Source organism: Castanea sativa, chromosome 4, assembly GCF_040712315.1.
Source record: "Castanea sativa cultivar Marrone di Chiusa Pesio chromosome 4, ASM4071231v1".
In the NCBI taxonomy this organism is placed as follows: Eukaryota; Viridiplantae; Streptophyta; class Magnoliopsida; order Fagales; family Fagaceae; genus Castanea; species Castanea sativa.
Genome location: NC_134016.1, coordinates 18,555,521 through 18,566,235, shown reverse-complemented (window position 1 = coordinate 18,566,235; position 10,715 = coordinate 18,555,521). Strand labels below are relative to the sequence as shown.

General features: G+C 38.8%; 1 protein-coding gene across 1 annotated transcript; it reads left to right on the top strand.

Moving 5' to 3' along the window:
* The first annotated feature begins 6,270 nt into the window (after nt 1-6,270).
* On the top strand, nt 6,271-8,195 carry LOC142632556 (uncharacterized). The gene is made up of 2 exons (XM_075806937.1): nt 6,271-6,460; nt 7,843-8,195. Exons 1-2 carry the CDS (start codon nt 6,271-6,273, stop codon nt 8,193-8,195), a joined length of 543 nt encoding a protein of 180 aa, XP_075663052.1.
* Nucleotides 8,196-10,715: the final 2,520 nt, after the last annotated feature.

Here is a 10,715-nt window from a genome sequence, read left to right as displayed (position 1 = left end):
GGAAGGGATCGTTTGCTTTTCTGGGCTCTCTCTCTCTCTCTCTCTCTTTCTTTTTCTTTTTGTCCACGCCTTTTTCTTTTTTCTTTTTTTTGCGTGCAAACGTATTCCTTATCTCGTTCCCTTCTCATGTGTGTATTTCTAATATTTGTTTATTTAATTAAAAGTTTCCATAAAAAAATTTAAAGTAATTTAAAAATAAATCAATTAAGCATATATAAATAAATTGATAAATCTTAAATTTCTTATCTAATTTTGTTTTAACACTTAAAATTCCTTCAAAAATCATTATTCATATCCTTAAAATGAAATTAAAAAATTCAAATTATGTATAATTGATTGGTTTATTCAGAATGTTTTTGTGATAATGACTAAATAATTTATTTTTATATAATTTTAGGATTCTCTTGCTATATTTTTCAGATGGAATCGTTTTCTATATTTAGATAGATTTTTAATTTTAGACTGCATTTGTTTTGGCTGAAAAATATTTTAGGAAATCATTTTACACCAGGCGCTGTGTTTGGTACGCTCAGAAAATTGGGTCAACGGAAATTATTTTATGCATTGACCGTAAAATAAGCCTCCTCACCCGGAAAACGATTTCAGTTTTTATTTTACCTTCAAATCTCATTTTACGGACTGAAAACTGAGAAAGAGAGAGAGCATGAAGAGAGAGAGAGAGAGAGAGAGAGCATGAAGAGAGAGAGAGAGAGCACGAAGAGAGAGTGAGATCGAGCTCGCGCCGTCAAGCTCAGACCACCGCCCCAAGCCCAAACGCGCCATCGAGCTCGCACCGGCGAGATCAAGGAGCAAGATCACTAGCGAGATTGCATGTCACCGATCTACAACCCACCACCCACCCCCGTCGTCGCTACCGCCTCTAGATCGAACCACCGATCTCGTCGCCCAATGCCCTAAGCTCGAACCGCCGCCCTCTAGATCGCCTCGTCCTCCTCTGGGTCAAATCATCTCCTCTCGATCTCGTCGTCCGCCACTCGCCGATCTGCTTTCTCTCTTTGATGTCTGATTTTTTTTCTTGTTGTTGTGGTGGTTTGGGTGGTGGTGATTTGGTGGTTTTCGTGTTGTGTGGTGGTGGGTTTTGTGTGGATGGTAGTGGATTTTCTGTGGGTGCTGGGGTGTTGGTGGTGGTGGATTTTCTAATATAAAATTTGTTTGGAAGCTGAGAAAATGTGAGAAACTAGTAGAAAATTTGCATTTTCAAAATGTTACCAAACACTTGAAATTATTTTCTAATATAATTTTTAAAATACAACCAAACACTAGGAAATTATTTTTCTTTCCCGAAAATATTTTCACCTGAAATTATTTTACATCCAGAAAATATTTTACACTCAAACAAACGCAACCTTAGTCGCAATTCACATAACTTTCCGTTACTTTTGATATATATATATTCTTTTCTTCAAGGAGATGATTTATCTATATCAAGTGTCTATTTGGCAAGATTATTTTTGCCAACTTATTTTACTATTCAGCTTATTTTTGCTACTATTCATAGGTCCAACTGCACTTTTTGATACTATTCATGGATCCCACTGTACTATTTCAGTTAACTTTTACATTTATCTACAGTGCTTTCAGTAAAAAGTTTTCAATTTCAGTAAAATAAACGGATCCCAAACAAACCACAATTCTACTATATAAGAGGTTTCTCCTTAATAGACATTTCGTGGTTCAAAAATTCCCTTACACGCCCTACCAATGAAAGTACATCTCTAAGAAACGTATGTTTCTTCAAATAAAAATGAATCATACTAAAAGGAATACAAATCATTTGTCCAATTTTTTGTATAGATCTTTATGTTCTATCGATCACAACTTGTTATGTATTTGTTTAACTTTCCTTATAAAATAACCAAAATTTAAAATCGAAAAAAATAAACTTATGATAAATTGTGATTAATAGGACATAAAGTGAAATGTAAAATATAGTACAGGATTTGTATTCCACCAAATCAATCTCCGAAAATTTGAAATACATGTTACAAATCCTAACCCACTGGCTACAACCAAGCAGTTACACAACACAACTTCTTCTCTATCAAACAATTTCCAAAAACACAAGCAGGCACTAATAATGAATCCTTATTTACATCTTCCATTGCTTATGTTTTTTCATTTTTGTTTTTATTTTTTACTTGCAAATTTGAAAACACTAGCTCTTCATAATAGGTATCGATGGTGAGCAAAAATAGACAACTCCAACTCGTCCATAGGAGTTGTCCATAACAGAATGACTATCCCCAACATTGGATGGTCACCCTGTTGAAAAATCTGGTTTTGTATCTCATACAAAATACGCAGTAGAAGCAACAAATATGGATCTATTTCATTTATGATTGATAACATGCACTATGTAAATTTCAAAATTTAAAAACAAAATAGTGTACCTTGGTGTGGAGAAATTCAAAACAAAATATTAGAAGTACTTGGGAACACTTTTAATCTTCGCTCCAATTCCACTTTACGCCCAAGAAGTGTGGTCTCTCAATCAGTTTCCAAGAGAGAATTATCGAGTGGCTTCACTCACACATACACACCATTTCACAATGATGTCTCTCTTTCTATTTTTCTAATAAAAAAAATTTGTATGTTTCTCCCTTTATAACTAACTGATTATCTAATTGGGCTAGCCTATTGGACATTTCCAATTAGGTTTTAGTGTGTGGCTTGGAGTGGGACCAAAATGGACCAATAAGACATTAGCTCCGATGGGCCTTGAGCTTTCCTATCAACTCTTGACAAGTCCAAAGTTACCATTAATTATATTTAATACCACTATATAAATATAATTGCCCTCTAGGCCTTATTAATAAATTATATCTCAGGACTTTATTATACATGCAACCCTTTTATAAAATATTCGTAGTAATACAAATTCATGAATATAGACTGTCATTTTGAAAATTACTACATCTTAATCCTTGAGTACCCGATCTAATTCTTTAAGTTATTCATCATATATTTATGAAATCCAATTTCATAAATATATACTTTAGTATCTCCTTACTAAAGTGGTTAGGCCTAACACTCTGAATAACCAAACCCATTAGGCTTATCTCAAGAGAATATTTTATATCTTCATTAAGAGATTATGAATTTCATCTTGAAAATATATATTCCATCAACACTAAATGTGGCTGCCCAACATACTGAGGTTTTAATCGTGACTTTAGATCTCACTCTTGATATATCAAAGCAACCTACATTTCATGATCGGGTCCATTATTCTCTCATAATTAAGAGTTCATGCAAATAAAAGTCATGAGATTTATTATTCATTTGACAGTCGTTAGGAGAATAATAAATCTCACAGCGGTCCAATTCAATATGTATTAATTCTTAAAACATATCAACATACCAACTAGAAGTTTCCACTTCCATGATTAAGACAAATCATCTTAGTTGATACGTTATAGTTTTCGCGTATGAAATGCCCAATTTCATCACCGACTACGACTATAATTCTGAGTTTACAAAGAACTTGTGATTTATATATTCTATGACTTTTCACATAAATCATATATTATGCATCTCATGGACTATATGATAATATCCAAATATTCATGTTACCATTATTTTAGATAAAAATAAAACAACTTTATTAATCATAACATTAAGTTATACATAATGTCATACATATAGCATTATACAATAGGATTTAAGGGCACATATCCTAACACGCTCCTCTTAGGACGGTCGTCCATGGGTGCAGGAGCCGTCCGTCTAGAAAATCCCAGGATGACTCCCCGATCCTTAGGAAATTCCCAGATGCGGATTTCTTTACCAAATATTATGAATTGGACCAGGTGGTATTATCTGGTGCCATTAGCAAGATTTTCTGGCTAACCTCCTACTTAACTTCTCATGGCAGTTATAGAAGATAAAATTAAATATTCTAAACTCCTATGACAGCTGACGGAAGTTAAAGCTTCCACAAACACTGAGGAAGTTAAAGCTTCCACAAACACTAGGGAAGTTACAGACCGAGTAACCGCCCCGAGACTTGGTATATAAGGACTCATTCTCATCAAACAAAGGCAAGTATTTTTATATACATAACTCCTGAAAAGTTGGAACTCCATAGAATTTGAGAAAGAACCTAACTTTAGCATCAAAGGGTTCTTGGCCGGCCCACCCCGGTCACCTTTAATCGTGTGTTCTTTTTTCAAGCATCCCAATCAATTGCTAACCCTTTGAAGCCGAAGCATCCAGCCTACTGATTTTTCCTGCAGCATCAGTTAGCGCCGTCTGTAGGGAGCTCGATTGATTGTGTTTTGCAATTTAACTTTCCTCGATAAAAGGTTGTATGGTTCGGACAAGATCAATGACCATTAGCCTAGGCCACCAGGAGAGTAGGGATGCTTCTAGTAATCCCCACCGTGATCGTCAGTCAGCACCTGTCATGCAACTGTCTTCCAACACATACAGTCCATGACAGTCGTCATGGCAAAATTAACCTGTTAGAACTAAGAGTTGACTAGGGAGATTAGTCTAAGGAGGCATTACCATGAAAGACACGCGGAAGGCCAAGCCCAGAGTCAAGAAGGTAAAGGAGAAAATGCTGAGCCCGAGAACTAGTCAAGAGGTACCGCTTCAAAAAGGGTGCCACACTTAGAGAGGGAGATGGACCAAATGAGGAACGCTGTGGACGAGATGAGGGAAAACATGAGAAGGGCGAATCCGGTAGATGATTTAATTCATCGAACAAACTCCCCTTTCACGGCTTCCATCAATAGTCATCCTTTACCTCCTAAGTTCAAAATGTCTTCTTTAGACTCATATGACGAAACGCGCGACCCGTGTGATTATATCATCACCTTCAAGACTACCATACACCTTCAAGGGGTTCCAGACGAGATTATATGCAGGGCTTTCCCTACCACCCTTAAGGGGCCAGCTCAAGTATGGTTCAGCAAGATACCTCCAAACACTGTGGGCTAATTCGAAGAATTGAGTAAGTTGTTTATCAACAATTTTATCGGAGGACAACGGCACAAGCATTCCTCGTCCAGCCTGTTAACCATAGAGGAAAGGGAAAATGAAAGCTTGTATTCCTTCATTACCCAGTTCAACAGGAAAGCCCTAACGGTGGACGAGATGGATAACAAGTTATTATTGGTGGCCTTCCTTAACGGAGTTAACTCTAATTTATTCATTTATAAGCTTTATGAGCAAGAGCCACAAACCATGGCTGAACTCGTCCATTCAGCCCAAAATTTCATGAATACGGAGGATACAATCATAGCCAAGAAGAGGAAGAGAGCAAAGCGCATAGAAGCAGACCTCCCGCGCCATCTTGAGCAGGGTCCTCGTCCAAAGAAGGCTCGGGCAGGGGAGAATAAGGATAGAGATAACAAAAAGGCAAGCTCTTTAGTAAGGAGTCAACAATACACGCCCTTGAATATGCAACTTGAACAAGTGTTTATGCAAATCAAGGATAACCCACCCTTGAAATGGCCAGAGAAAATGAAAGGAGATTACAAACGCAATAGGAATAAGTATTGCCGCTTCCATAGAGACCATGGGCACGACACAACGAGTGTTTTAATTTGAAGCAGCAGATAAAGAATCTCATCAAACAAGGAAATTGAGAAATTTTCTTAGATGAGATAACAAGGGCGAGAAATTGAAGGCGAAGGTAGAAGAGTCGTCACGACCCCCACTTGGAGAAATAAGAGTTATTATAGAAGGAATTTTGACAGGACAATCTTCCAAGTTAAGAAAAACATACCTAAAGGTGGTCAAAAACGTCCAACTGTCTGGACGATCTCTAAGGACAAGAGGAACAGACGAGGAAGCCATTACATTCACGAACGAGGATGCTAAAAGAGTCCACCACCCACATGACGACGCGATCGTCGTCACCTTGCTCATTGCTGACTATACGACTAGAAGAGTGTTGGTAGATAATGGGAGTTCAGCGGACATCTTGTATTACCCCGCCTTTTAACAAATAAAGCTTGGACAAAAGTGCAACTCGTAGGTACCATTACGTTACCTGTGGTGGTAGGAGCATATCCCTAACAAATAACTAAAGAAGTAAACTTCCTTATTGTTGACTATTCGTCGTCATACAACGCTCTCATTGGAAGACCGACTTTAAATAGTTGGAATGCGGTAACATCTACCTACCATTTATCTGTTAAGTTCCCAACTAAGTATGAGGTGGGTTAAGTGCAAGGAGACCAATTAGCCGCTAGATAGTGCTATCTAACCATGTTGGCTATGGACAAGCACGTATAGACAATGAACATAGACAAGAGAAGAATTACCGCAAAGCCCATGGAAGTGCTAGAAGACATTCCTTTGGATGAGAGCAACCTCGAAAAGTTTACTAGAATTGGGACGGGTTTGGAAAAGAAAATAAAGCAAGACCTGGTGCAATTTTTAAAGAAGAGCCTTGATGTATTCACATGGAGTCATGAGGACGTGCTAGGTATTGACCCAAGTGTCATTACCCATCGTCTAAACGTGGATCCTTCTTCCAAGCCAGTACGTCAGAAGAAAAGAATTTTCGTTCCTAAATGAGACAATGCCATTAAGGAGGAAGTCCAAAAGCTAACCACGACAAAATTCATTCAGGAAGTTTATTACCCGGACTGGTTGGCTAATGTGGTAATGGTCAAGAAGGCTAATAGTAAATGGAGGATGTGCGTAGATTTCACTGATCTGAACCAGGCTTGACCCAAGGATAACTATCCATTGCCACGCATTGACCAGTTGGTGGACTTAACTGCGGGCCATAAATTGCTAAATTTCATGGATACTTTTTCAAGCTACAAACAAATAATAATGGATGAGATGAATCAAGAGAAGACATCCTTCATCACCAGCCGAGGCTTGTTTTGCTACAAAGTGATGCCCTTCAGTTTGAAGAACGCGGGGGTAACTTATCAAAGGCTGGTTAACCATATGTTTCATCCACAGATTGGATGAAATGTGAAAATTTATGTGGATGATATGTTGGTAAAGAGCTTGGACAAGGAAAAGCATCTAGACAACCTTCAAGAGACCTTCGATACTCTTAGATGGTATAACATGAAATTGAATCCAAGCAAGTGTGCCTTCGGAGTTTCGTTAGGTAAGTTTCTTGGGTTCATGGTTTCATACAGGGGCATTGAAACGAATCCTGATAAAATCTAAGCAATATGAACATAGAGCCACCAAAGAATATCAAAGAAGTCCAATCTCTTACCGGACGAGTTGTTACCTTTAACAAGTTTGTTTCAAAGGCTACTGACAAGTGTTTACCATTTTTTAAAGTTCTAAAGAAGGCATTTGAATGGACGGGCAAGTGCCAGAAGGCCTTCCAAGACCTCAATACCTACCTCATTACTCCTCCTCTGCTAAGCCTGTCCATACCGGGTGAAGAATTGTACTTGTATTTAGCAGTGTTCCCACACGCAATGAGCTCAACATTGACTAGAAAAGAAGGGAGAATACAGAAGCCGATTTATTATACAAGCCGAGCGCTAAGATGAGCAGAAGGACGATATCCAATGATGGAAAAACTAGCCTTTGCTTTAGTTACAGCCTCTAGGAAGCTAAGGCATTATTTTCAGGCTCATGTCATCAATGTTTTGACAAATCACCCACTAAAGAAGGCAATGAACAAGCTGGAAGCCACATGACAACTAATCCAATGGGCCGTAGAACTTAGTGAGTTTGATGTTAGATACTAACCAAGAAGCACGATAAAAGCACAAGCGTTGGCAGACTTCATTGCGGAGTTCACCCCCATCCAAGACGAGCTAGACGAAGGGGACGGAGTTCAGAGGTGGGTCATCAATGTAGACGGCTTGCCCACTTTATATGTAGGAGGGATTGGAATTATACTCAAGTCCCCGGAAGAAGATAAGTTGAAATACGCAATCCGCCTACAATACCAAACTACTAACAATGAAGTCGAATACGAAGCTCTCCTCAAAGGATTAGAATTGGCAAAGTCCTTGAGGGCGGAGTCAGTAGTCGTCCAAGGAGATTCTCAGTTAATCATCAATCAAGTGAATGGAATGTGTGAAGCCAAGGAAAACCGAATGAAAAAGTACCTCAACAAGGTAAAACGACTTGTCAAAAGATTCAAAGAAGTCATTTTTGTTCAACTCCTGAGGGAGGAGAACATGGAAGCAGATGTTTTGGCAAAAGAAGCTTCAGTAGGGGGCAATAGATGACCATGACCAAGTCCAATATATGCCGAGCATAAATCTTCCGGAGATACAACAAATTGGAGGAGAAGGAAATTGGATGACTTCAATAATAATTTTTCTCAAAGATTGAAGGCTTCTGGAAGACAAGAACGAGGCTAGGAAGTGGAGGATCAGAGCTGCCAAGTATGTCCTCATAGACGAGGTATTGTATAAGCGAAGTTTCTCTTAGCCTTACTTAAGGTGTTTGGCTTCTAACAAGTCGAATTATGTGTTGAGAGAAGTTCATGAAGGAGCATGTGGAAATCACTCAAGAGTAAGAGCACTAGTCCATAAGGTTGTCCGTGCAGGCTACTATTGGCCAACTATTTAAGCAGATGCTAAAACTTATGTCAAAGTATGTGTAACCAATGCCAGCGCTTCAGCAACGTTCCTAGAGAACTGAGTATCTGACCCTGATGATAGCCTCATGGCCCTTTGCGCAATGGGGACTAGACATCTTAGGTCCCTTCCCACTAAGAACTAGGCAGATGATATTTTTGGTAGTAGGGATCGATTACTTCACTAAATGGGTGGAAGCTGAACCCTTAGCAAAGATCACACAACAAAATGTCAAGAACTTCGTTTGGAAAAGCATTGTATGCAGGTTTGGGGTACTTAGGGTGCTAGTGTCCGACAACGGACGATAGTTTGATAACACCCATTTCAGAGACTTTTGCGAGCAACTTGGAATGAAGAATCATTATTTCTCACCCTCCCACCCACAAGCAAATGGGCAAGCAGAAGTTGCAAACCGATCCCTATTGAAAATCATCAGATTCAGCTTAAAAGAGCAAGGGGAGTATGGCATGACGAGCAACCAGGTGTTCTATGTGCTTATAGGACAATTGTGAGGACCCCCACAGGGGAAACTCCTTTCAAGTTAGCCTATGGAAGCAAAGCAGTCACACCTGCAAAAGTACACATGGCCAACCACAGGGTAATGCAATATCAACACTCGAAGAATGAAGAACAACTTCGTCTTAACCTCGATCTCATTGACGAGGTAAGGATGGATGCAGAGCAGAGGACAGCAACATACAAAAATCTTATGGCTAGACAATACGATGCAATGGTGAAACCCAGGCGCTTCAACGTTGGAGACCTCGTCCTTAAAAAGGTCTCATTGGTAACCAAGAACCCAGCCTATAGGAAACTGGGACCTAATTGGAAAGAACCCTATAGGGTCATTAATTGCAAAAGGCAGGGATCATACTACCTAGAAGCCCTAGATGGACGGAAGCTGGAGCACCCATGGAACGTTGAACATCTGAGAAGGTACTATCAGTGAAGGGTCAACCTAGACGAGCAGCGTCATGGACGAAGTTGAAGTGTTTTCCTCGTCTTTATCCATGTTTATTGCTCTATTTATTACTACTACTGCGTGTTTTAAATATTTTGATTCCCTAAAAACATGCATTAGGCTCTAACTTATGCACTGTCTAAAGACAAGATTGTGGTGGACAAGGTTACATACTTAGTCTATCTGTTTGTATAAGTATTTTTATTTCCCTAAGGCACTGGCTTTTAAGCATGTGCCATGCTTGTGGACGATGTTTTATATTATGTATATGCAGTTTGAATTTCCAATGTATGTGATACATAAATCTAACTCTTGTAATTTCTTCCACAAGAAGGCTAAGGCCTAAAATGAGAAAAATCCTTGGACGCAGGGATGTAACATCTACAAGCTTTCCTTGAAATGAGGATAAAGTAATGAAAGATAAGCTTAAGGCATGCTCATCTAATCAATGGACGAGAAAATGCAATCTCGTCCAAGGGACAGGATAAAACCTTAAGCATAAGCATTCAAAAAATGGACGAGGAAAATGCATGCGTATAAAAATATTTGGAATCCATGGATAAATACACCCAGCCAAGACAATCCAATCTTTGGACGAGTTAAATGCTAGAGGCGTCTTACCTAAAGACGAAAGTAAACTGTCCAGCCTATGGACGAAAAAAAAGAAAAAGAAAAAGAAAAAGGAGAACTGGCTAAGTCAGGCTTCTGGACACGCAAAGCTGGTAAAAGCAACACCGTTCATAAGATGAGTTATACTTGTGACAAAAACGTTGAACATGAAAGAATGCTTGAATAAGGACGAGCTAAACACTACAAGTGGACAAACCACACTCGTCCAAGCAACAACATGTTCAATAGAAAACCTCGTCCAAGCAATAATGTGTTCAATAGAAAATAAAGCAACGAAAATAAACATTCATTCATGAAGTTTCAAAAAATGGTAGACGACCATCGTCCAAAAACCTTTATAGGTTAAAGCCTAGAAGGCAGTTGTTTGAAAGCCCGTCACAGAAACTATAGACGAGATAAATGTACTTAAATAAATTTGAAATTGGCCCAAAACAACGGACCTTCTACTTACAAAAAAAAAGAAAAAAAAGAGAGAGAAGTAAACTGATCAAACTGAGAGGGTGTGCGGCTGTCTGGTTCTTGTATGGCTTTAGTTGTGATTTGAGGGTTTTGTTTAGAGAGGCAAACTAAGACGG